This window comes from Neospora caninum, chromosome XII, assembly GCF_000208865.1.
Source record: "Neospora caninum Liverpool complete genome, chromosome XII".
In the NCBI taxonomy this organism is placed as follows: domain Eukaryota; phylum Apicomplexa; class Conoidasida; order Eucoccidiorida; family Sarcocystidae; genus Neospora; species Neospora caninum.
The window spans coordinates 6,066,118-6,092,761 of NC_018398.1; the positions used below are offsets into that span (position 1 = coordinate 6,066,118).

At 54.5% G+C, this 26,644-nt stretch overlaps 3 protein-coding genes across 3 annotated transcripts; 1 reads left to right on the forward strand and 2 right to left on the reverse strand.

The window, feature by feature from the left end:
- Positions 1 to 1,127: 1,127 nt before the first annotated feature.
- On the forward strand, positions 1,128 to 4,430 carry NCLIV_068170 (conserved hypothetical protein; the record flags this gene model as incomplete). Its single annotated transcript, XM_003886369.1, has 1 exon — positions 1,128 to 4,430. One exon carries the CDS (start codon positions 1,128 to 1,130, stop codon positions 4,428 to 4,430), a length of 3,303 nt encoding a protein of 1,100 aa, XP_003886418.1.
- A 2,356-nt stretch (positions 4,431 to 6,786) lies between these two features.
- NCLIV_068180 (conserved hypothetical protein) lies at positions 6,787 to 9,343 on the reverse strand (the record flags this gene model as incomplete). The annotated part of the gene is made up of 5 exons (XM_003886370.1): positions 6,787 to 6,871; positions 7,127 to 7,230; positions 7,836 to 7,878; positions 8,433 to 8,574; positions 9,181 to 9,343. 5 exons carry the CDS (start codon positions 9,341 to 9,343, stop codon positions 6,787 to 6,789), a joined length of 537 nt encoding a protein of 178 aa, XP_003886419.1.
- Positions 9,344 to 16,087: 6,744 nt separating this feature from the next.
- Positions 16,088 to 23,144, reverse strand: NCLIV_068190 (hypothetical protein; the record flags this gene model as incomplete). Its single annotated transcript, XM_003886371.1, has 9 exons — positions 16,088 to 17,638; positions 18,113 to 18,247; positions 18,714 to 18,797; positions 19,163 to 19,351; positions 19,621 to 19,812; positions 20,292 to 20,501; positions 20,836 to 21,103; positions 21,315 to 22,135; positions 22,515 to 23,144. The coding sequence occupies 9 exons, from the start codon at positions 23,142 to 23,144 to the stop codon at positions 16,088 to 16,090; spliced, it is 4,080 nt and encodes a 1,359-aa protein (XP_003886420.1).
- Between the last annotated feature and the right edge of the window lie 3,500 nt (positions 23,145 to 26,644).

Consider the following 26,644-nt stretch of genomic DNA (forward strand, 5'->3'; position numbering starts at 1 on the left):
GGGACTATGGCCTTGACGGGTTCCGTCAGCAAAACTGCCCTAGAGTGTGCACATGTGTTGGGTTTCTTTGTTCCGTCCGCTCCCTTTTGTGTGGCAGCGCCGCCAAGTGCGAATTTTTCCTTGGAAAGATTCCAAAGTTTGTGCTTTTTCCTAGCCCTTTGGGCTTGAGTTTCCGCTTGATCATGGAAAAAGGAGAGACGACGTAAACTGACGTTCCCTCGCGTTCCAGCGCAGACATGTCTCCGGCAACGCTTGAAATTCTCGGTGACACAGTTTGGGCTTTGAGGCAAAACGAAAAAATACATCTCCGCTTTCGGCCGGCGCTCCGTCCCGTCTGTGTGTACACCGTCTGGTTCGGAGGGGCCAGGTTTTTGCAAAGGGGAAAAGGAGGCAGAGCGAAACTTCAAGATCGAAACGAGGCCGCAGCGTCCACTGTTTCTCTGTCTCTGTCCTGAAACGTGCTGGTATCCTTTTTAACCAGTCTGCGTCGTGTTAGCAGAACGGACTCTCTTCGCGTCGGGGTCACCACTCTCATCCAAGCCACAGGGGTTTTTCCTCCCGTGTCTCCTTTTCATCTCATCCGCGCATCCTCGTCGCCTCTTCATCTTCCTCATCTCCTCTTTTCCCCCTCTTTTTTCTCTCCCTTCCGGGACTTTCCTTTTTCTCCTCGTCTTTCTTTTTTCTCAGGATTTCTCGGCAAGATGAAGTCATCGAAACCCGCCCCTGAGCCCCCTTGGCTCCAGTCTCGCCGATGCCTCTCTGTCCGTTTCTCACGTTCGTCTGGCGGTCTCTCTCTCCACCGCTATCCTTCCCGGCGAGTTCTCCTCACTCGCGGTCTCCTTCCTCTCTCGCTTCTGATTCTTGCTCCCCTGTTTTTCTCCTTGTCCTCTCTTTCTCCCTTCGGCTCTCTCCCTGGTCCTCTCGCTCTTGCCTCTTCCCTCGTTGCCTTCCCTTCTCGCATCCTCTCTCCGCTCGCCTCACTGTCTCGCCTCTCCTTGCCTTCTCTGGGTTCTTTCCCTTCTCTGTGTTCTCTCCCTTTTTTGGGTTCTCTCCCGTCTCTCGCGTTATCTCACCTGTCTGCTTCGCCGGAATCCCTCTTCCTTGCTTTCTCGCTCTTTTTACTCTCCATGGAAATCTACACTTTCGCGCGGTTCGCCGCTGTCGTGCCTTGGCTCGAGGACCTCCCCTTCTATCGGCCCCCCCCCGATCCCGACTATTTTTCCTTTCTCCTCCGTGCATGCATCCATTACCCCTGCGCCCGTCTGCACACCACACTCCGCGAAGAGACCAAAGGCCGCGGGTGGGGCCCAGCCGGCGGCGGTCGGCCGGAGGGGGAAGCCTCTCGCGACGCCAAGGAGACAAGGCGAGGTGAGGCAGAGATCGCGAGACTTCTTTTCGGCTCTCGCGGCCGCACAGAGAAGGAGCAAGGAGAGGAAGCCAAGTTGTGTCTCCAGGTGGCTCGTGAAGGCTCTGCGAGAGAAGAGGAGACAACAGACGAAACGGAGGAAGCGAACGGCGGAGAAGCGCTGACGTGTCCCTTTTCCCCGCTTCTCCACCCTCCCGTTTCCTCGTCTTGTGCGCCGCACTCACCGCTCGCTCCCAGCAGAAAGAAGTCGTGGAAACTCTCCCCTCCTCCCTTGGAGTCGATATCCTGCTCGCCGTTCCCGTCTTGCCTCTCGCCGTGGTGTTCCGCTGTGCCGCCCTTGGCCGACGCGAGCACCCGTGCCACGTGTCTCTCCACTCCGCGGTCTGCGGAGTCGCCCGTCTGCCGCCAAGGCGAGAGTGGCGCTTCTGCTGCAGCGGGGAAGCTCTCGAACGCCGCGGCACCAGCAAAGGGCGATCGAGGCAGAGGCGCGGGGATCGGGGAAAGAGAGGAGGGGAAAGAGAGAAAGTCAGGAACCCACAGCGAAGAGAACGAACAGAGAGAAGCAGGGATCCTGGAGAGACCCGAAGCCGCCGGCGCAGGGTTGAGCGCGGTTCCTCACACGGTGGCGGAACGGAGGGCGGAGAGCAGAGAGGAGAAGACGCAGTGCGAAGAAGAGGGAAAGGCAGAAGCGGGCGATCTGTTCAGACATCCGCCCGAGGTCCTGGCGTCAATGCTGTATTACGCGTTCTTCACCAGTGTGCACCCGACGAAACTCACGGTCAGTCTCGTCGCCTCTTGGCTGCAGGCGCACACGCAGTTTCCCCTTTCGGTCTGTCGAGCAGCCATCAACTATCTGCAAGAGAAAGGCAGCTTTCACTTTGTTATCGACGACGAGGCAGGCAAAGACGACGAACCGCGAACTGCAGACGCCAGCGAAGGAGTCAACGCATCCTCTCAGAAAGCGCCGTCTTCTTCCGCGCTTCCGTCTCGTTCTTCTCCGTGTCGGGCTCTTCGCTTTCTGTCTTTTCTCGGGACCGCCTTTTCCCGTCCCTTTCGGCGCTCGGCGGCTCCGCAGCCGCCTCTGAGCCTCGAGACGACGCCGGGATGGCTGTACGGCGCCGCGCCGATTCTGCCCCACTACCGTCCCTTGGTGCTCCAGCTTCTCGTCGACGTGTGTCAAGTTCTCTTTGTCTTTGCTTTGAAGATCTTCGGATTTGTCGCGGTGAGCCCGCGGTGTACGTGCCGTACGTGCAGCAACACCGCCCACGGCTGTCCTAGGCGAAGACAGCCCCGGCCTGAGGCGCTCGTCCCCCAGCCCCTCTTCGGCAACTCGATCCCGTACTTGCACAGTTCCAAAGACGAAAAAGAGAGAAACCACGCCATCAAGGCGGGACCGCTGGCGAGCGAGACGCAGAACGAGCGTCCGAACCGCGAGGACGCGAGAAGCCAAGACTCGGAGGAAGACGAAACGATGCTCGAAGGAGGGCTAAAGTTCCTGCGCTTCTTCCTCTATCTCCCCTCAACAGGTGGTCTCTCCCCTTCTTCGTCTCGCTCTCTGTCGGATTCGTCCGTCTCTTCCGAGGGACGAGGTTCTGGTGTGAAGGCGCCGATTGTGTTGATTCATGGCTTCGGCTTTGGTCTGCTCCCGTACGTTTTGCACGCGTTTCTGCTGGTGTTGCGACAGCGATTCTGGACGCCTCCCGAGGAGCGCAGGCCTGTCGTTCTCCTCGAGTTTGCCTGGCTGGGCCTCGACGGCCAGTGCGCGCAACTGATGAAGCAGTCGCAGAACGTCGAGGCGGCGCGCGCGCGCGCGAGGGAGAGAAGACGCGCGGGGCCGAGCAGCCCCCGCCGGGGAGGCTCAGACGCCCTCGAAGACGTTTCTCTACCGCTGCCTCTGCTCTGGACAGATATTGTGCCGCTGATGCCTGCTGTCTGTCGCTCTCTCTCGGACTTCCTCGAAGATCTTCACCGCGTGCAGGTAGAAGCTCTCGAGCGCTCGGCGACACTCGCGGCCAGCCTGCAAGCTGCACAAGGCGGAGGCACGACACAACGCGAAGAGGAAGAGCGCGTTCGGTCGCCTCATGGCCTTGATAAGCCGGGACCTGCGGAGGACGCAGAGAGAACCCCGCAGGCCACTTGCCCCGAGGTCGAGGACTGGGAGACACCTGTCCGTCCGTGGGGAGATCAGGAGACATATCTCGAGAAGTTTGGCGTTCAAATCGACGTTGTCGCCCACTCGTACGGCACGGGAATTACGTCTTGTCTCCACATGCGACACCCGTCTCTGCTGCGCCGCTGCGTCCTCGTCGATCCAGTATGCTTCCTTCCAAACTGCACAGTTAAGGCGCAACTGGTCCACAGACAGCCGTGGGAAATCCGCCTTCTCCCTCGCCATTCTCTGCGCGAGGCAGAGGGGACGGCTGGCGGCGTTTTCCTCGCCCACGCGGCGCGCGAAAACCCGGAGACGCGGAAGACGCTGGGTGCCGACCCCACGCATCGACGAGACACAGACCCAGAGACACCCGAGGCAGGCAACAGGTTGTCTGTGGTAGCGGCAGAGCGCCAGGCACTCGCAGGCGCTTTTGCGTCCAAAGCGGGAGATCCTGGGGAAGGTGGAGAGGCGGAAGCAGCCTCGAACGGAGCAGCTCGCGAGGTCTCTGCCTCGCCTTCTTTGCCCCCGACGGGTCAGCAGTCGAAGGCTCTCCAGGCGTGGGGAGTCCACCTGGCGTCTTCTCTTCGCGTGGCACTTTTGCACGCGATCGATCGCGCGGCGCTCTTCTTCTACTGGCTGGTGGTGTATCGGGAGGTGGGAACGCGAATCACGACTTCGCGGCAACTGCAGGGGCATGAGTATTTAGACCGGGGCGGGCTGCTGCATCTCCAGGACCGTTTGATGGTAGTTTTGGGCGGCTTCGATTTGATCTCGCCAGCTGCGCACATCAAGGCGTTCGTGGATCGCGTCGCGCCCCGCGTCAAGTGTCTGTACTGCCCAGGAGCGCACCACGGAGTCGTCGCTTTCCTCCCCTCGGTCCTCGCAACGATCGACAAGTTTCTCGCAGCCTAGAGGCCGAGGCGAGGAGGTGTGCATGCGAGAGGCGCACCTCAGAAGGCAAGGTCAGGGTTTTCCTGGAGAGAGTGAAAAGCAAAGAAGCAACGAAGGGGACGGGAGATATGCCGGCGAGTTCAGTGTTTCTGCGTCGCGTGCGTCAATACCACGGAAACCCAAGAGAAACCAGAGAGGAACTGGCGGAAGTGAGAGATCGAGAGACCAAAGGCCAAGTTCATGGTCTGAAGGCGGGTCTTTGGTGATGATGGGGCGGCGCCCCTGTTTCACCACTACTCGCGCCTCCAAGCAATGTACATACACCTTGGGTTCGGAGCCGCGGGGCGCACCTGTGGGTGTTTACAGTTCAAATGTTGGCTATCAGTTCGCGACTAAATCCTTTCGCCGAGAGACAGCGCAATTGTACAGCGCTGCTAGGTAATCACGATTACCGCGATATCGGCGTGCCTTGTGTGTATCAAATCAATTCGGGCCATAGCGTTTTTCGCCCAAAACTCCCATCAAAGATATATATATATATATATATATATATATGCGTGAGTATATTTGTAGACAGCACTGTGTTTGCTTAACGGTAATGGAATTTGTGTAGGTCGTTTCTTTGCATTTGTTAGACTGCCCCGTGCAACAGGCAGTGGACGGAAACGAGCTGCAGCGCAGCGGAGAGGGTGTCGTGCGAAAATGTCCAGCGAGGCTCTTTTTTTTGTCAGAAAATTTGGGGAGACGCAGCCGATTCGCGGTTCAGTGTATGGGGCCCCTGAACGGCGACACTGCAGACGATGAGACAGAGAGGGAGAAAAAATACAGCCAAGGTTCAGGGAATCCGAATGCAGAAGGCAATCGTTGTGGGGGAAGAAAGAACTGCGGTTGTTTCGGCTCGTCTGCTCTGGCCTGGAGGCCTCTGTGCAGAAACAAATGGAAGAACCCATTTTTAATCCAGGCGTGACAAGGAAACCACAGCCAGCATCTCTCGTGTGGTACCTCCGGAATCGTACTTGCTGGCATACAAAATTATACGTCCGTGACTCGCTTAGCTTTTATGGGCATGCATGCGCTCGCAATTTATATTTCTTTGGGTCTACCAAAGTAACGGAGCGACACGGGAGTCCATGTCAGTGAATGGACCTCTCGTGGTACAGCGCGAGATACCTTTTTTAGAGGCAGTTCGTGATTTAAGTGTGTGACCGATTTGGTCAAGGCGTCCCGTGTCGGGTGCGCGCTTTACTTTTTTAGTTTTTTGTTCGCAAGATGCGACGCTCTTCGTCAGTCTGTCGGCGCGAGGTGTGCAGATGTGGCGAGCTACCTCTCAGGGGGAGAGAGTGCTCCATTCACGGGGCAGTGGGAGTTCCAAATCCTCATGTCACTGATAATACAGAAGCGCAGACCCGATCGAAGAACCCGTAGGCGTTCTTCCGCTGACTGTCTCGGGGCGTCGCGCCGCTCATTTAAAAAGAATCCGTAGGTGCCAGGTTGCGCTCAGAGAAGCAGCGTCCGGAAGATGTGAGGAGAGAGGGAAATGTTGGCCGCAGAAACATGCTTTCTTGCAAAAGTGTGACCAGTTCCGTGCGCTCTCGCGTGTGCTTTTTCTTGCATCCAGGGGAGAGCATGGCGAAAGGCATAGGCGTACGCCTCTCCGTGGGGAGCTGTAGACACATAATGTGCCACTCCAGGGGACTTCGTTGCGTGTGTGTATCTCCACGTATACATAATTATATAAATATATATGTGATCCCACAGTGTTACCGTGCGCAGCGTGTATGATCGTGCATGGGCTTTCATTTCTATACAGATGTACGTTTTTTCACGATGCCTCTCCGTTGTGCGGCGTCGGACCTTGTTCGTACCTCTTGGAAGGCGTGCGGGTTGTCTGAAAAAGAAAATGCTGAACAGCTCTCGTGCTGGATGCTGTGGACTTTTCGTTATCCGCATGTAAAGGATGTGAGATGAAATACCCCGAGCGCGGGAGACTGCGTGCAGAAGAGGTAGGAAAGTTCAGCTCGGCAAAGGAAACAAAAACGAGCGAGAGAACGGCATCGCGGGAAACGGATGTCTTTCCCGCGTAGGTAACGAGAAGAAGGGAAAGACAGCGTGCAAGGCCAGATGCAGAGAAAGTCCACAATACAGGTCATTAGAGGACAAGCGTGCGAACTCACGAAAATAGAGAGCGAGAATGACATGAAACAGAGGGACATACTATCTACATACATGTACATACACGCATGTATATATATATGTATATATATATATATATATATATGAATGCGAAATACTGTTTATGACCGTGTATATTGCATTCGGTCAGGTCACACATTCCGTTAGAAAGCAACTGTTTCTGTCGAGTCCGGTCAAACGGTTTCTACGCGTCGGCCAGCCATGACAGGTCGAGGTGTCCGGTGCCAGGTTCGTTTGCGGCGACGATGTCTTGAAGAAGTCTCACAACTCTGCGAAAGAGAAAAAACGAAACGGAAAACAGGCCAAACGAGAAAAAAGTAACGGGGAATAGGCCCTCTCACGTGCACACCGCATTAACAAGGCAGGACGTGTGCCTCAAGTGATCGCACATGTTTTGCTTTTAGAGCCAGGGTTCTGCGCTCTCAAGAAGAATCATAAGTCACCAGGATGCAACACCAGTCCTCATGTTTCCATTTGTCAGTATCTCTTGGAGCCATCTTCGGGGTTTTTACACATTCACTCACCGCTGTTGAGTCAACAGCTTCTTCAAAACTTCCTCGCGGTCAACCATCGTCAAGTCGCCGACGTGATGGACGCCTAGCAACTTTTTGTGCGGCTCTGAGGCAGACTACAGAAGCGAAGGAAGGCGTAAGGGGAAGATTTATAGACTGCGCAAAGCCCTCTGGGCACGCACGTTTTTGACAGAAAAGACGGACGCTTCGAGAGTGGCGGAGAGGAACTGGCGGCGATTCCGAAGAAGTCGAACGCGCAAAGACCCTAACCAAAAGAGTGATGTCTCTGCATGGTGGGTCGGGCAACGTTACGCGCAGTATCTATCAAAATAGGTTTTCCATCTGTGGTAATCACTCTGAGACAGGACTTTTTTTAAGCCTTTTCTAGAGTAAGCCGGTATCAGACTGTGCCGAGACAAAACCACGGGGAAGGTGCCTTCTACCGGCGCAAAGGCTTAATGACCTAGACGCTGGGCAGAGCTCTGTACAGAAACAAACCGCTTTAAACGGGATCTCTGGACGGCGGAATCTTCCGGTTTTCTGTGAGAATTCTTTGGCAGGATAGGCTTTTGGAGAGGCTCCGCAAGAACAGAAGACCTCGTCCCAAGGAGACCGGCTGAACGCGACACGCGTCGAGGATTGTCCAGCGGGACGTGTCGCATAAAGATCCCAAAAACGCAGTGATTTCAGCAGCAATGCACAACTGAAAACGAACGCCTACCAGCCTTCGCAGCCCGGCAATCTTCGCCATCACGTCGTTGATGCTAGGGGGAACCTCAGAAAACAGTGTAGACGCGCACGCGCCGTCCAAACACTTTGCAGCATGGATCGCCACACATTGTGGAACTTCCTGTGTTGCGTAGGTGCTGATTGATCCGGCCATCTCGTTTTCTAAGCATAGGGAGAAGTTAGAGTTGCTGACACAGATTCTGAAAACCGACGTTTGCCACTGAAGCAGGGTCGGCAGCCCCTTCTCTTCACTACTTCAAGAGACGTCATTCATCAAAAAAGTGTCGTATGTCTAGGATCTCAGGTTCTCCACGCACATCCACCCGTTCTGAGGTGCTCTACGTAGCGGCGTAGTTCTCCGCGGGGTAATTCCGAGAGACATGTCTAGCCAAGGAACAGATCTGAGACATCTAACGCATGGGTTTGCGTAGGCAAGAGTGTACACGTATGCGCATGCAAACGGAATCTAACCAAAGAACTGGAGTCGTGTGTGTCCTGGTTCTTGTCGCATTCAATGACTGCTTCCTTCGCTGGTACACAGGCATTTCGTCCTTTCAAGAAGTATCTGCGTTCTCCCTACTGCGCTTACGCCTGCTGAAGAAACGATACGAGTTCGTTTCTCATGGCTGCTGCTTTGGTTTGCGCGTCTCGAAGCTGATGCAACTCCTTCCTCTGGGCCTCGATGATTCTCTGATATCTCTGATTCTCTTCCCGGAGGCGAACTTCCCTCTCTGAAACGAATGGGAAAACGTTTCTTTGTACTCGTAACTAGCTTCTACACAAGCGTCACAATAGAGATGCCTTGTGCTGTCATGGTTCTCCCGCGATATATATATATATATATACATATATACATATATATAAATGTGCATAGATGTATTTGTATATATATATATATATAGTAGACGTCTCTCACATTTCTAGAGAGAAAGAGAAGCAGAGCTATATATCCGTATACGTGTATGTATCAGATGAGGGTGACCTGCTTATGCATCGTATTCCTTACGTGAGGGAACTCAACGTTTGAGGTGACGCCGTGTTTGTAATTCGAGAAGTCCACGCAATTCGCATGCGTCGGGGATGAAGGAGTTTGGGGAGATACGAAGTAAAATCTGGCATCTACCAGTCTATAGAGTCTGGCCGTTTTCTGAAGTTGTACTCAACATCCTTTCGGGGTTCCTTCCCTAGTTCTTTTATAGCACTCTACATGTATAGGGATATCCCATCTGCAAATAAATAGGTATCTTACTGTAGACGCATACGCGATGTTTTACTGCACTCCCGCAATACATTGGCGACGTTTTAAGAACCCCCACGTTTTAGCTGCATTTGCTCACCAAATATCTTGTTTTGCTGCATGTCAGAGATCCTCAGTCTCTCCGTTCGCTCTCGGATGCCTCGTCTACCGCCAGTAGGTTGGAGAGAATTCCCGGCGAGTGGAGTACTGTCCTTCTGCAGCGAAGCTGAACAGAAATCGCAGCCTTCCCAAGGACTTCCCATCATACTCCGTTTGCCCACTTCCTGTACGTTACGGGCGGGAATGAAGGCCATAACCGGTCTCCAGAGTTTCGCGGGTACAATCCAAAGCAAGGCTCGATAGGAAGCTACGACACACCATCCGCGCCTGCCTCTTCATGCAGACACAAAACTACGTATACATGCATAAATGTACATGGCCGTGGGCAGTGGATGCACCAGCGTATGGCTTGGTTCTCCATATTTGAGCCCCTGTCGTCAACCGGTATATGCTGCAATTATCCCCAGTATGTATCTTTTCGCTAAAACCGTCTTCTCGCGTTTTCACGGGTTGCTTGCCTGCAGCTGGTGTCGCAGTGCCTCCATATTCGTTTCCACGATATGACATCTGAGCTCCTGAAGAAGACGTTCAGCATTTTTTCACTCGCTCGCCGCCGTCCAAAGGACAGAAAATCTCGCAAGCTTGTTCCCCTTCCCGTTGATGAACTTTTCCCGCCATCCATCACCTCTTCTTTAGCCCGTCAAGTTCACGCCAATCCCTAATCCGCCCCCTAAAGGACAATCGTACCCCGACTCCAGGAACGTCCTAGACACCTCAAAAGTAGGAAAGGCTTTTGAGAAGCGAATGGCGAAAAGCCAACGGCAGACTGAAGACCCTCTTTCGTTTAAAAAAGTGTTCGAGGCTCCGAGGACGATTCGGGAAGAAGTCGCATAGGCATGCGTCTTTCTCAGCGTATGCTTTGCTGGCGATGTATCCGTACGTCGTCATAGGTGTATACATACTTGTGCATGCATTTGTATGTGTGCTTTTTTTGCAGGCTACAAGACGGTAAAACAGTGGAGCGCAGCCCAGAGGCTCCAGTATAAACGTGTTGCAATATATGTGTATAGATATCTCGATAGATATATGTAGATATCTATATATGTCTAGTTTTAAACAGTGTCAGTGTTTTTTGTCCACCCGCGTGACACACGTTACTTCTTCGTTGCATTTACCCTGTCTTCTCTCTTGTTCGAGTCGTCTTCTCGTTAACACGAGTTCCTTCGCAAGAGCTGCGGCATGCTCCTGTTCACAACTTAGTTCCAACTTGAGTCGTTTGTTCTCTTTTTGCTGGCAAATCCAGAGCAAAGCAGTCCAAGCGCGCGAAAAACTATGCCTGCGCACTTTGCCGTCCCCTGCTTGGCACACATCCTGAGTTTTCGCAACTCGAGAAAAAGTGAATTCCTCGCGAACGGAAAGTGATAGACCTATCGGTGTGAAGACGCTTCATGGAGTCTGCGTTTTCCAACGGACACCTGAAGCGCGCGATACACAGTCCAACCGACGATCCACATCGTCGAGTCGAGGTTTCGATACCCGTACATCCTTCGGCGCGCGTAAAGAGAGTTGCCTCAGGGGACACTGTCACGTACCATAGCCTGATTCAGTTCGTCAGAGTCTCTTGCGAACTCTTGCGCTGCCTGGACGTCTCGAAGAAGAATGCGGTGGAGAGTGCTGATCTCGATGGGCGGCTTTTGTTGCTGACAACCGCACAGCGGGAAACACGTGCCCCAGAAATGGGGTTCCCATGCAGAGATGGCGCGCCTTCCCCACTGCCTCTTGAGGCGACCGCATACAGATCACAAAGTCGTGAATCGAAATGCAGCTGTCCGTCGTTTACAAAGTGGAAGTTCGCGAAGCTGTGCAAAAGACGTTTCCTCCTGACGCTCCCTCTGGAGCGAAGAAGGCATCAAGCAGTTCCTTGACTGAAACGTTCGATGCGGCCTCTCTCCCTGGATGTGACGCCGCCGACATTTGTGTACAGAAGGCCCGTGACACACACAGCGGAATCGCCAAGTTTGGAGGAAACCACCCGGTTTCTCTCTTGTGTTTTCTCGACTCAGAAGCCAGTCCCGTGTTTCCATGCCACCAAATAGAATCGTAGCCTCACTCGCGCGTAGGTATTCGGCTAGACGCAGCGCGGAGAGATCTGACGGGACGGAGGGGAAACACAGGTGCCGCTGAGACGCAGCTCGGCACAACCAAAAGTTGGGAGCCTCCCGCAAATTCTGTCTCTCAGCGGTGAGCGAGAGCGCTCACCTGAGTTGCGCGCGCAGACTCTTCGAGCACCTCTTGTAGGCTGAGCTCGGGAAACACAAAAAACGAATTCACACCTGATGCGAAAACGTTGGAGCTTTCGAAAGAGGAGGGAAGTGGCTGTCAAGTCCGCTCTTTCGAAAGACGTGCAAAGCCTCTAGCCTTTTCGATGTCGCAGGAGGCGCGACATGAATCTGCCGCAGGTTCCTGGATAAACACAGAAACTGTTGCAGCCCCACAGAGTCTTCGGGTCCTCAAGACTACTTGCACAGATCCCGGAAGAGTGCTTGAACTGTTCAAGAGGACTACGGCTCCAGTGCGGGAATCCATTGATGTGCTCGGACACGTGTGCAAGCATATATACGTACAGAAGTATGTATACATATACGTATACATATTTACAGAAGCACGAATAGTTGCATCTACACGTGTGTGTGTACGTGTATGTACGATGGGATAGGCGCGCTGAGACGGACGGGTGCTTCGTTGGAAGAGAACGATCAATGTTGAAACGACACGGCTCTGCTCCGTCGTTTGTTGTAAAGCGCGGAGGCTCTCGAACACACGATGTTCTGACGCGTTGGACACCATGTTCGTTGTTTATGTTCCCTTCCTTGCCGCTGGCTGCGAGAGTGTCATCTCCCGTGTATCCACCTTTCCTCAAATCGTTCTGTCGTTCGCTTGCGTGTACAACTCAGTCCCCTGCGGCGTTCGCTTCTTTGGAAGTTGATTTGTGGATTTGAGAACTGCTCTGAGGCACAACACGTTGCGGGCGTGGGCCGCCCAGAGACTGCTCGTCGGGTTGCATGTCTTACTAGATGCGAAATTGTCGTTGATATTGATCCTCTTGCTCTACAAGAGACATCACAGGCCAGCGGGTGCGCAGCGAACTGTCTCTGCGAGTGTCCTTCGCAGAGCCGGACAGGTGTCGTCCACATATCTCCACAATCAACTACACGTATATTTAAATACATCTAAATGAATCCACTGTTAGAGAGATGCATTCCTATCCAGAATACACATCTATGTATACAAGCACGAAAGCAGTTACCCGAAATAAGCTTTGCCGTGGATTGCTGGACGCGAGAGAGATTGTGAAGGATGCTTCCGTGGAGTTGGCGAATGGCCTGCATGTGTTTTTCGGCAGTACAGTCGCGAAAATCAACGGCGCTTCGTTCTCGCATCGCGTCGCTCAACGAAAGCGCCGGCGCAAGAGACCGAGGACGCCGTGGCGTCGATTGAAGGCCGTTTTGCTCGTTGACGAGCGAAATCCGAATATCGGAAATCTCCGCATGTGACAGGCCGGCGCGCCGTGGAGTTGCTGACGGCGTTGTTACCTACACATGCACCAGCAGACGCTAGGAAGAGGAAAGTGAAAGGGACCGAGGAAACGAGCAGTCCTAGAGCAAATCTCGCGAACTTCAGTCACTCGCGACACGGCGCGGAACCTCCGAAGGCAGACGGCTCGAAGAGGAAACAGGGAAGAAGTGGAAGAGAAGCAGAAATCGGCAGGGAGGCACGATGCATTCACGCAATCGTGTGTTGTGGTTTCGGCTGTCCGCGTGCCCGAACTGTTGGGGAGGACCGCTATCATACGGTGAATGAATGGCGAGCGATCCGGCCCTCTGTACAAGTAAAACGTTGAGAAACTGTTTCTTCGTAAACAGAAAGTGCCAGCATCCGAGAAGGAGGCGTCGTACCGAGGAAACGCTTGACCTATCTTGACGGAGGGCGGGAGACTGAGGAGACTGAGAGACGGCCTGTTGCTCGTCAGCAGCTGAGGTCGGCGACGGTTCTCGCTTGTTTCTGACCCCGGAACGGGCCAGGTTCGAGAGATTTTCACAATACAAAAGAAACACGCAGAGCAAGAGAACTTTTTTAACCCTCGAAAACGGGTCCACGGTTCGTCCGTGTCTCTCAAATCACGCGTCTGTCGCTGGTTCATAAACCCCTGATGGTGGCGTCTCGGTCCAAGTGAGAAGGCGAAGACGTTAACGCCCCACGGTGCCGATGTTGCAAGTTGCGGCTCCTTGGAGCAATGTATCAAAGCTACAGTCGTTGCCTAAATGGGGAGCATTTGCTGGAAAGGCCGAGACATCATTTGCAGCCAGAGAGCGCCTGCACTGGAAACGTTTGCGTCTCACAACGAACCCTCTTTACTTGCTGGTAACGGGGTGTTTGTTTGTAAGCCCCTGCATACAGATATTTTTTCACTGATTCCCAACAATACAAATAGGTGTCTCTATTTCTCAGCACGTACATGTATCGCTGCATATATGAGACTCTCTTCGGGGTAAGAATGCGAACTTGAGAGCTTCATTGAGTCGAGCATTGCGCTGGAAGCGCGGTGTGCAGATGCCGGGAGGTCGTGCACAAGAAGCACGCGTGCTTTAGATTTTCGCCGCCGGCGTTTTTTTTCTTTTTCCGGTGATGCCGGACCTGTCCAGTTCCTCCTAACTCAACGCATGCATGATTATGTTCAGTTGTGCACGCAAAACGCCTGGAACACCCTCGACTTCACTTCTTTTCTGAATGTGTTTCTCTGAGCAGCCAGTCGCCGCCGCGTGTGCTTCCCCCGAATGCGTTTGGCCTCTTTCGTGTTCGCTTTTGGAGTGAACCTTACGATTCCGGCCACGCCGAGGGTTCCTCGTCAGCGGCGTTCATTCCGAGTTCTTCTCCATCTCCGCTTCGTCTCCCCCCGTCGAAATTGCTGTCGTCTATCGAGACCGGAGATGGTTCCTCCGCGTCGTCAGCGAACATGATCCTTCCCTTCCCCCCCAGCGCTCTCGCTTTCCTCCCTGGCGTCTCCCCTGCGGATGCGGCGTCCTCGCTCGCAATCTCATCGTACGCGTTTCTGGGGTTCCGTAAGGCGGTTCCTTCTCTGGGAGTCGTTGAACTGCCGAGGTCCATCTCAGGGAGACGCTGATCGCCTGAAGTCTTGCGTTTTTCGCCTTCTGTCCTCTCAGGCGCGCCTCCCGTGGCGCTGCCGTTCGCCTTGGCGACAATCCCCGAAGGTTCCATCTCGCTGCGAAAAGGGCCTTTCCCGACTTTCGCTGTCTCTGTAAAAAGTGCGTCGTTGTGGAAACCCCGTCGCTTTCCCGCAGATCTTCCGCCGCAATCCGCGAAACGCGTCGGAGTCTCCAGGCGGGAGATCAGCCCCCGCGAGGCGTTCCCTCGCTTTCTGAGGCAGTCGGGCACGTGTCGTGAAATGCAGCGAACAAACTGGCGAACAGACCCTCAACAGGCGAAAGAACGAGGGATTGACCTGAAGTTTGTGGACTCAAAAAGGCGTGTGTGTGCTGATCTTTAGGGCATGCCCCTGGATTAGCACGGCATCCGTGAACGCGGTCTTCCTGCGAACGCTTCTCACGAGGCAGCCGGGTCACATGCTTGTCAGTCCAGTGAAAAGACTCTGGAAGTTGCCGTCCGTCGCGCAGTTCGACACGGCAAGACTACATTTCGCTAAAAGCCTAGTTCGTATTTTGACACCAGTCCTCCGGCGGAGGTTCGCGCTTGATGGAACTCCGCGGCAAACGGCGTGGCTGTTTTCCCTTTCGGCAAGCGTTTTCTACTCCTGCGATGCGTATGTCTTACACAGCTAGTCTCGAGTCATTCTCTCTGACTTTCCTCGTTGGTTCGTTGGATTTTCTGCACACGTCGCGACAAAAGCATCGACGTGTGGGAAGCTAGCGGGCCCCACACATACACACACACAGCCGAACACCGTTAAAAGCTGCCTGTCCCTCCGTCGATTCTTTCTCTCACGTATTGTAGGATCTGGCCTATTTGTTGACAGCTGAAGAAAAATGGAGTTCTGTCTCCTGTGGACACAAACAGTTGCGTCAGTTTATCTTCCAACGAGCGAATGAACCGAGCCGCGGTCCGCGCCTGCAGAGTGGCACGTATTGTCGAGAAAGGGTGTGCTGAGGCCCTCAGTTTTTTTGGCAGGCAAGTATGCAGAAAAAAGCGGAGTCTATTTCTCTAGAGAGAGCATACGTCATCTGCAGATGCGTGAAAGGTGCTGGGGAGAGTTCTTAGAAGCAAATAGATGCCTGTAGAGACTCTCTGCAAGGTGCGTGAACCAGAAAGCCTCCACGGAAGAGTTTTTTCCTTGAGCGATCTGATCGGCGCTCTCCTAGAAATTTTAAGGCAGGCGCGCAACCGACGCTGTGCATCTGACGCAGCGCCGTGCCTCAAAATGACGAAAAACACAATTCCAACTTTCACCCGCATGTAAAACATTGCACGGAAAACTCCCCCAAACCCCCCTCTCGCTCCCACCTGCCCGTCGCTCTCCACCAAAGAGGCCACGCATCAAAACATATATATATATATATACATACATATGAATATATATAGGGTAGAGTGGATGTGTAGCGAGCGCCTAGGTGGGGAGTGTTTCCTTTTTGTGTGCATATATCTATGCAATCATGCATATATGTGTGAACGGGCACGCGTATTTGATTGGGTCGATGTAGGTGTCCTTTTTTTGAACCGCGTCGAACCTCAAAAAGAGCGCAAGTGGGAGCGCGAATGATCTCGATGCATATGTCCTTGAGAGGAGCAGCACTCGGTCGCCTCGAGGAACACAAAACTCGGGAGGCCGGTCTCTACGAATCGCTGCGCAGTAAAGATGAAGGTGCCTCACGCCGCGCGTATACACATCCCCAAGAGACGCGACACGCGCGGTTCTACTTTCTTTCCGCCACTTTCATTTGGAATTTCTCTTTGAGTTGTCTGGGTCTTCCCCTTCTCTTTTGCGGTGTCTCAGCGGGGGTCGAGCCTCCGAGGGGAGCGCCATCTGAAGAGGGTTCCCCGGGGTTTTCTGCTTCCTCAGGCTGTTTCGTCGTCTGAGACCACGCGTCGCCAGTGTCTTTTCCCCGATCTGCCTGCGCCTTTCTGGTTCGGGCCTTTAGAAACCCAGTTCTCCCCGCGACGCTGCGATCTTCCCGCCTCTCGCCTTCCTCCTCTTCCCGTTTCTCTCCCTTCTTTCCCCAAAGCTTCTCTGCGTTGCTTCTTCGCCGCTCTGCCTTCTTCCCGGCAGCGGCGACCCCAGGCGTCCAGTCCGTATCCTGAGCGTCTTGCGTCGTTTTTTCTCGGCCGTCTCGCTCTTCTTGCCTCTTTTCCCCTCCCTGCGTTTTCCCCTCTTCTTCCAAGTCCCTCGTTTTCTCGCCCTCTGTCTCCCCTATCGCCGCAGGAACGGCTGCGCCCGTGTCCGCCGCCGCTCGCGCGGGACCGGGCGCGAGAGCTGTCGAAGCGTCAGAGGTGACAGCAGCGGACGGCAGGCGCGGAGCCCCTGGCGAGGAAGCACCCGGGTTCTCGCCCCTCTTTTCGTCCTTTTCACTCGGCGGGAGAAACGGTTTGGGACTCGACTCGGGCTGACTCCCGTGTCCGGTCGTGCTGTATGCATGCAACGACATATTAATCACCTGCGTCGGCAGCACAGTCTGGACTCGGCCCACCATGTCGCCGAACCAACTGCCCCGATATCGGTGCGAGACAGTTATGTTCGGGGACCAGTCGTAGTCCAGATATTTGATTTTGAAGGCGTTGCTGGAGCCGGGAAGAAAACTCCCGCTCCCTGAGCGACTGAAGAGACTCGCAGCATGCGCCAGGGGACTGCCCTCAATCGCCAACGAAGTCCTGCTGCGGGTCAACAGCTTTTGGAAAAACGTCCCTGGAGTACTCCCGCCTCCAGGTGTATGTACACCGCGGCCCCGTGCAGGTACACCTGAACCCGGTGGCCCGGACTCCGTCGTGACCCGGGGGGGAGGCACAGGCGCCGTCTGAGGGGACGCGCCTTCTCGCTCGCTCTGTGTGTGAAGCGCGGGGAGGCCTGGCGTGTGAGGCGGCGAGGACGCTGTGTCGCGCTCTCGCTGTGCCGCGTGCGCATCCGGAAGAGGGTGATGGAAGGCCGTGGGACATGAAGACACATGCAGGGGCGGCGCATGCACGAAGCCTTCCTTGCGCGCTCCGGCTGGATACGAGACGCCGTGCGCCACTGCTGAGGGCGACGCCGGCGGCGCCGCGGAGGAAGCGGATGAACGCAGGGACGAGGGAGAAAAAGGAAGGTCCGCTTCGCGCATGCATCGGTCGTCGCCGTCGACGGCAAATCGCGACGGAGGCACCGACCCTGTGCGGGGACTGTGAGGCAGGGAAAGATCGACTTTCGCTGCGCGGAGCAGGCTGGTGATATTTTCGCGTTTCTCGCCGCGAAGCAAGGGGAGAAGAAACAGCGCCATCTGCAGAAGCGAGAAACACGAAGGACACGTCATTCCGAGAGCACGCGAGATGGCGACACAGGAACAGTGGGAAAGAGCAATGACACCAGGCAGGACCACGCAGACACAGACACAGACACATCCCCGACAGAGACAGAAATGGATGAACCACTGGAGGATGGACGGAAAGACACTGGCGACAACATACACATGCTTTTGCATCTCTCAACCGAACTGCATAGCCAGAAAGATTGACACAGAGAGAGAGAGACAGCTCTCAGTGGAGAGAAGGAGATGGTGATACATCGAAACAGGTACACGAATACGTAGAGAGGGGTAGATGAATACATAGAGATAGCTGGGGGGACCGTGAGGGCGACAGATATGTGCGAAGCCGTGTTTCCACGTTCGCCGAACATGCACAAAATCGAACGGCGACGCGCAAACGAGTCGTACACTCTGGGGACATTCGAAGAAAAGCGAAACAGCGCCTACCTTCACGTTGGTCACAGCAAAGTCGTTCTCGTACCACCTGAAAATCTTGCTCAGCCAGAGCGTCTTTCCGGGTACGTCCACATGCACGTTCGAGTTTGACTCGCAAAACGCCTCCGCAGCGATCCTCAATTCTTCCTGAGGTGAGACAGCCAAACAGAAAAACACAGAGACTTCACGTGCACCACGCCGACTGACTGCTGCAAACAAGCTCTTCGGAAGAAGTGTAAAGGATATACATAGACACATGTATATGCAATCAAACCTAGATATATAGATAGATAGATTCTTGAGTGTCCTGGTATGATTAATCATGTGAACATATGGGCGCATACACCCCACATGTAGACGTCGTGCTCCTAGACCGACTACCCCGAGCATATATCAGCATTTGTACGCGCCAAGATGTGTACATATACACAGACGTGTAGCGTAGGACTGGCTAGCACGGGCATGCACGCCGGCATAATTCCTACCAGATTTCCTGCCTCCCCCGGTATACAAATGAAGTACGGTTTCGACTCCTATAGGTAGAACGAGCCTAGACACATGTCCGTGTGTGCAGATGCATGCATATCCGAGCGGGGGGAGACGCGAGATCTACCTCAATCGATTCCGCTTCGTAGAAGCGCACCGGTGGTCCGGACTTAGTGCCGTAGTTGAGGCCGAAGTGAATGCGCGAGTCGAACTGAAGGAAGTCAGAAACGCCGGAACGTCGGTTTCGCGGCGTATGCAGAAGAGATGGGCCAGCAAAGAGGGAACGCCGGATACTGAACGCCAAGCGCGACGGCCGGCTGATCCCAGAGATCGTGCAGAAGAGGAGGAACCAGAAAATCGCGAGAGACAAGAAACGAGGAGAAAACGCGCGAGCGGAGGACGCATACGCAAAAAGGAGATATGCGGACATAGTCGGGCTGAAAGCCTCAGCGGAGATAATCAGACCGGGTTGGAGGCCACGCAGAGACGTAGGCAAGGTGGGGACGAGAACGGAGAGGAGTCTGCAGGGAGCAAGACGAGAAAGGCGGAACCGCTTGACACAAAACGAAGACTTACTTCACTCAAAACAAATTGGAGTCTTTGATCTCGAAACCCGAACGGTTTTGTGAGAGAGTAGCACGCGCGGCGATTGCAGCGCAGGAGCCCGTTCTCTAATTCATTCAGAGTGAACCTGTAGCCTCCAATGCAGTACGAGACACTGGAGAAGAAGTTCTTGCGAGACGTGCTGTCAGCAGGGACGCCGAGCTGAACAGACCAAACACGGTGGCGCAGGAGAAAACGAAAAGAGGCAGGTTCGAACGGTCGCACCCCCGAGAAGAGGAAAAGGAGAACCTGACGAGTTTCTGCCACACATTTTACGTTCCTGTCCCGTTCGGCGTTCTCTTCCTCCTTTTCGAACGACTGGCTATCTTGTGCTTTCTCGCAGAGAGCCGTCTTCGCGCCGCTACCTCTCTCGCTGTGCACCTGCGCTATTTCCTCGCGCTTTTTCTGCCCTCCTCGCCTTCTGGCCTCACCTCGATGAGCGCATGCTTGCACAGGAGGTTGTAGACGTTCATGAGAAACGCCTTCTTAACGCTTTCGCTCTTCAGGTTCAACAAGTCCACAGTTTGCAGTTCGCACACGGCAATCTGAAAGTCGAGATATCGCGCGTCGTTCTTCACTCCAGCTTGGTCCACCAAACTCGTTTTCTCCTCCTGGTGATCCTCCTGTCCCAGAAAAAGAACCAAACAGAATCATCCTGTCCCGCGAAATGCACTGGATACACAAACACATATGTATATGTAAGGAGAAGCACCCACACTTACATGTATCAATACAGAGTCGGACACCACAAAAACACGTGGGAAAACAAAGACGGGCTGCCAGCCCATCTCTCTATATGCTATCAAACTTATCAGGACCATGAACGAAACGCGTTGCTTCGTCTGTTATTGCCATGGCGCGTTCAAATGCCTGCCTATCCACGCGTCCCTTCTAGACAGCCACAAGTATACACGCAAACATATATATATATATATACATATATATATACATATATATATATATATATGTTCACATGTACAGATATATGCATATGGTCGCATATAGATAGACGCATATCCGAAGAGTAAATATACCAGTCGATGTACTCTAGATTGCGGAACCCGCGTGTGTTTTTTCGAGTTGCATGCAGCTATGCGGTTACCTCGAGGTCGTGGAAGAGGGTGTAGAGGTATCTGGAGAGGCCCATAAGGGAGGTGACCACGGGTTTTGTCCAGATCACTGTCCAGTTGAGGACGAGAGGCTCTTGGTGCATTTGGAGGCGATAGAGGAGCGCCGGCGAGTCTGAGAAGACGACGAGTTGATCTTGGTTGGCCAGTTGAATCACGGAGTGTCTCACGAGATCCCGTCCAAACTGAAGCGAAAGGCGCGAAACAGAGCAACAAACAAACCTCCCTGGCGTCCCTGAGGACGCGGAAGCGGTTCGGGCCGACTACCGTTTTCCTGGTTTGGGGTTAGGTGTTTTCGGTGTTTTCGCGGCGCGGTTTGACGGTTTCTTGTTTGCGGGCGTTTCTCTCTAGAGGACGCGCGCCGCGCCCTCCCTTGTTTGTGTCTCCCTCACTCATTTGCCAGGCTGAGCAACTCTGGCCGTCCTTACACTTTCTGGAAAGGAACCGTGCCTCCCCGGATGCTCGGCCTGAAGAAGCGAATCAGGCATCCCTCTCTCCTGTGTCGAGGCAGCCTCTCACCTGCACTGCCGCTTCGCGAGTTGGGAAGTGGAGCTTCGAGCAGAAAGCGTCGACTGCTTCACTCGCCACAAAGCACTGTTTGTGTGTCCGAAGATAAGCCGTTCGATCCGAAAAGGGGAGAATCACGCGCAGCGTCTTCAGGAGCTCGGCGTAGGTGATTTTTTTCATGTTGTGGCCGGTCTGAGGATCCGTGCAAATCACGTACTTCCCAGAGTCCACGTCGGCCGCCGAGGCCGGAACGACGAAGGCGCCTGCGTAGAACCTGTCCCTACCAACCACACAGGAAGCGCGAAACAGGAAAGCGTCACCAGGACCGAGAAGAAGCAAACGGGGAGGGCGAAGAGGAAATGCACCAGCTCAGACACGTGCCACACCAAAAAGCGGTGGAGACGGAAGCTCAAAACGGCGAAAGCAAGTGCGAGGCGGGACGTGGAATGGAGAAAACAAAGACAGGGGCGGAAGAACACGAAACGTCTCACCTCCTTTTAAGTTCCTCTGCTTCTTTCGACGACGCCGATCGTCTCGGGGAATACGTCGGCGGCCGTACTCGCGGATCGAGCAGCTGGAGGGAAACGCTACGGTTGCAGGTTGCCGGCCAACAGTAAGGCGAAGACGTCGCCCAACGCGTCGGTGTCTTCTCCACTTTCCCGCAAACGTATTCAGCTAAATACGAAATGCGTCTTTTGTCCCTGGGCTCGTCCTTCCTCCCCTCGTTCTCCTCTCCGCCTCTCTCTCCCCCCCCCTCTTTCTCTCCTTCGCGTTCGCCTACCCCCGCCTCTCCTTTCTCCTCTTCACTCTCGTCCTCGTCGCCGTCCCTCCCCGGCTCCACCGCGCTCCCTCCTGTCTCTCTTTCTTTCTCTCCTTTCTCGTCCTCTGTTTCCATTTTTGAAGCAGGAGCCTGGCGTCTGGCGGCAGGTGTACCAGGTTCTGCGCTGCGCGGCGCCTCGTCTGAAATGCTCTGCTCCAAGGGAAGCGACGACGTCTTCTTCCACTCAGGCAAACCCGTCGCCGCAGTCTCCTTCCGCGGCTCCTCGGCGTCTGAGCCTTCGCGTGCAGCGGGCGGCAGGGCGAAGGGCGACGGCCGCCGCAGTGTGTGTTGGCGCGGGGAGCGGAGGGAAAAGCGAGAAGACGATGTGTGTTTCGGAGTCGACAATCGACGCACGGACCCCTCCCCTTCTGTCGAGGCTCGTCGCGCTTCCTCGACTCGCCCTGCGATCGAACTCCGCTGATACAGAGACAGCGGCGTGTCAAAGAATGGCCGTGGAGCAGAGAGAGACGCTGGACCTGGAACGCCCTCGCACTGAACAGAAGAAAAACACACAAACCGGGCATGGGGGAGCGCCGATATCTCAAACGGTTTGAAAGCGCTCTCTAGTCTTCTCTCCCGACTTCGTTTTCCTCCGCTTTCTTCGCAGTCGTGAAGTGTGCTAGAGCTTCGCGTTGCTCGCATTCTCTCCAGCCTCTCGCAAGACACATCGCCGCCGCAATGAAGCGTTTCTCGCGTCTCCTTCAGACTGCCGCGGACCTCGCACACCCTCCACGTCACTTTTTGTTTTCAGTCCTCTTCTTGGGTTCAGTCGTCTTTTTGCTTTCAGTCTTTTTGTTTTCAGTCCTGTTCTCTCTCTCTCCGCTGTTTCTCTGTCTCTGCGACTCCTTGACCAACCCGAGTTTGGACTCACTTTTGCTCTGTGTTCCTTCTCCGCTTCCCGTTCTTCCCACAGCGATCTGGACACCGCAGGGGTCCGTCTGTACTCGTAGTTGTCGACACAGGTTTCGAGTAGCGTCTCCAACTCGCCCTGCTGGTCGTGCGCCTCGAGCTCCGGCCAGCCGCCGACCCAGTAGTTGTTGAAGAAGATTTGTGGAACCAGAAAGCTGTTGGAGAGCTGCAGAAGTTCCTCTCTCCTCTCCGGGTAGTCGGAGAGGGAGATTTCCACGAGCTTCCACTTGCCTGCTTCCTCTTCCACGACCTCCTGGGTCAGTGAGTAGCATCGCTCTTCTCTCCCTGAGTTCTCCCGGCACACACGCCTGACAGCCTCCCTGCCACTTTGCTCTCGAGCAAGGACGAGCTCGTTGGCGTCTCTTGCAGCCTGGCAAACGGCGAAGGATCCCCCCGGCGCGCTTCGTGCGTCCGCATGGCGAGACAGCGGCAGAGTCGCCAGTGCGTATGCAGAAAGGACGACGCGCGTGTGGCGTCCCTGCGGCGAGCCTAGGTCGCCCTGCACGCGAAGAAGAAGCTCCGTGAGAAGGCGCTTCGCTCGAACGCACGCGCGGCTGTGCGCCTCCGTGAAAATTGTAATCTGGTTGGGCATCGCGGCGAGTCGGGACAAGAGACGGAGACGGGGGAGACGAAGGGGAGAGACAAAGGGGGCGACGCAGCGGTGCGCGGGGTAGTCACAGAGAAAAAGAGCGAGCGACGGGGAGAGGAAGAAGCAGACGGAGGAAGGCCGAGAAAGGACGCGAAGAACGCAGGGGAACAGCGGGATAAAAGGAGCTGAGACACAGGCGGGAGAAGCGTGAAAATGCGAGGTTGAACAAGGGAGAGACTGACAAAGAGAGAGACAGAAGGCAATAGAGGGGATGGGCGAAGACGCCGCGTGAAAAAGTGTTCTGTCGATCTTGTGCGGAACAAATCTGCGTTCTAGAGAGACGTAACGACTGTTTCCACTGCGGAGAGAAGGCCCGCTCGATGACGCTTCACGCGGAGTGACGTGCGGACGCAGAATGACCAGCCAGCTCCGCAGGTTGACGAGGCGCGGGAGACAGAGACACGCCTTTGTTCCGTAGGCGCGTTTGTCTCGCGGTAGAAGCAGCCTCAGGAGACAGGTTCTGTGGACCCGCTGAACACCAGCCGCCCCAGGAAAGAAGGGAAAGGGGAGAAAACAGGTCGGGCGTCCAGCGCGGGAAGAGACGCATCAGCGAGGCAGCAGCAAATCGAAAAAAAGGAAGGAGACTGAAAACCGAAGACGGAAATAGAGATAGGACACGGCGAGGGACAGAACGGAGGTCGCAAGGAGGGGAAGGAAGAAAGCGAGAAGCAGTGCGTAAGCAGGCGGACGGGCCGAAGAGGAATTTCGGAGATGCGACGTGTCCATGCACTAGGTGGCTTCGACAAAACATACGCGAAGGCGAAGGAAGGCAGGAACGCCGGTGAGAAGAGAGATCCGAACGCGTGCGCCCGCAAGGTAAGGATACGGGGTCGTCCCGTGTCAAGGAAAGGCCAGACGAACTCAGCAAGAAGCCCCCAGAGACGACAGCGTGAGGCGACGGCAAAAACGAAAAGGGTGGAGTGTTTGCTGTGATGTGGAACAAAAAACAAATGTAAAAAAGAATTATAAACAAGGGGGTGGATCCTCCCAAAAGTCTCCTTTCTTGTATCTGCCTCCTTGGCTACACCTTTGTCTAGCCTTCGAGTGTACGTACACCTCATGCATTCGTCTCGCCACCCCGCAGTTAGGTGTACGTACACTTCGACCCTGATCTGAGGAGTTGCCCCGGTGCTCGGCTTCCAGGCCAAGTGTGGTTCTGAGCGTTTCGCCGCCTTTTAGCTGCGACCATCCTCGGACATGCCATCTCTGTGTTTCTGCGGTGTCTTCGGCGCCTTCCAGCTTCTTGGAAAATGACGCGTTTCACATCAGAGCTCCGGCGTGGTCACTCGCTCCTGTTGGGTGCGTGCGGTGAGAAGGCAGCAACCTGAGAGCCCCGCAGAGGCGGGAAAACCAGAGGCTTTCCAAGAAGCGGGGCAACCAGTCGAAAGCCTTCCAGAGGGCCAGACGGTTCTCCTCGCTGAATTTTTGTGGAAGAGTGTTCTCAATCTCTCCTGCAGCAATGTCTCCCGGCTGCGCCTAGAGGGTGTTGGAACAAGAAAAGTTGGCCGCATGCTCGTTTCCTCGACGACCATTTGGCGTTGTTTGGAAGACTCCACAGAGAGACAAGCTGCAGCGAAATTTATGAAAAAGGGATTTCTTGCTTCGCAAGTTTCACGCGACTCGCTCTCGATGTGTCAAAAAACCCTGCGACGACGCCCATCGCAGCCCTCCCTGGTGCTTCAGAACGCGATCTTTACACACTCTTTCAGTCGCAACACTCAGAAACGTACCCACACCCAAAAACACAAACACCCTCAACAATATTTGCATATATATGTACACTTGTGCAAGTAGGTATGAGACTGAGAAGAGAGAAATATTTGATAGAAAGCCGTCCAGCTCTGGACGGTTCACGGGTTGCAGTAAGTTGGAATGGAGAAAGCCGTAGAGTTGCGTAGACCTGTTGTATATCGGTATGCGCACGTTTTTTCAAGCGTATCAATTTCTGTACGCGCACAGGGAGTCTTTTTCGTCCGGGGCGTCTCAAAGAGAAAAAATGGTCACGCTCTGAGTACCGACACCGAAGGAGGTTCGTTTTTCGGCATCCTTTTGAGGGATGAAATGCTCCGCAGTTGGCGGCGCACTATGGCGAGAGCCTTCTCGTCTCGCGTTTTTTCACTCGCAAAAAGATGAAATCCGCGTCGCTTGAGTCTTTAGGTCACAAAACGTTTACACAGCAGAGGGAGGCGACACGGCGATAGGCAGGGCGCAACCCCGACTCGACATGCGTGCGGGTGTGAGCGTCTTCTGCAAAAAGAAGGCTTTATTTTTCGAGAGAGGAAAAATCGAAAAACAGCAAGCAGAGGAGCCCATCACGGCCGCGAGCACGGAAAAAAGCGATCGCGCGTGCCGGGAGAGTTCCCTTTTTTCCACGCACACGGCGCGTGCGGTCATTTCCACGTTCGCTCGTCGATGAGACAGGTGATGCAAGGTCCCCAGAAGACAATAAAAGAAAAGGAAACAGGTGTTTAGGTGTAAAGAACGCCCTGCCTGTGAAAACCGTCTCGAAAACGGGGCGTTTCCCTTGTTTGTCGAAACGCACAGCGCGACGCGCGAGAGACTCAATGGGACGAAGAAAAAACGAGCGAGCCGGAATGACAAGTGACCTTGCGTTTCCGGGCAAAAGGATGCTGTCTTCTCAAAAATGCGCATTTTCTCGCGTTTTCTTCTGTCGATGGTGACGCGGCCTCTCTTCTACGTGATTGACTAAGAGGAGAAAAACGAAGAAAATCGTGTGCACAAAACGCTCTCTCCCAGCACTCGCTGTCACGGGGGGCGGAGAAGACCGTCCTCTCTCAGCGCCGCACAACCCGTTACATTCTTCAAGGTTGCTTTTTCTTATGAAGACGGAAAAAGAGAGAGAGAAAGAGTTGAGAGCAAACAAGCAGGGAGCGATTTGGCGCACCTGCACTGCGACACACTCCGCAACGAGGCTAGGGGCCAGCGAGCAGAGAGCGCCACGGCCGTAAGTCACCCAGCGCAGGAAACAATCTGTTTTCGGGCGAGAGGTTACTTCCTCTCACAAAGAGCAAAACAGATCCTTCCGACACTTCGAGACGCACAGAGGAAAAACGCAGGCGTTCCCCTCCGGGGAAAACAGGCTTCAGGTTCCCCGCCTACAGGAGAAGAATTCGGTTCATGTCAGAGCCAGACAGATGCGCGCCAAGCAGAGAACTACAAGGTTGCACATTTTCTCTTCCGCTGTGGTGTATGTACACTGGAGTCGTTCGGTCGCCGGATTTCCCGAAATTTTACGCGGAAAGAAGGAAAACATCCAAGGAAACAAACAGCTGAACGCTACATGCATTGGCGAGGCGTGTCTTCTTTCTTTTCTGTCTTTCCTCTCTGAGACACGATTTTCCGGCGCTTTCGTCTCGGCCCTTCGGCCCCGCCTTCTTCTGGTGCAGAAAGGGAGGAAATCCGCGTTTCTCGCCATTCTCATC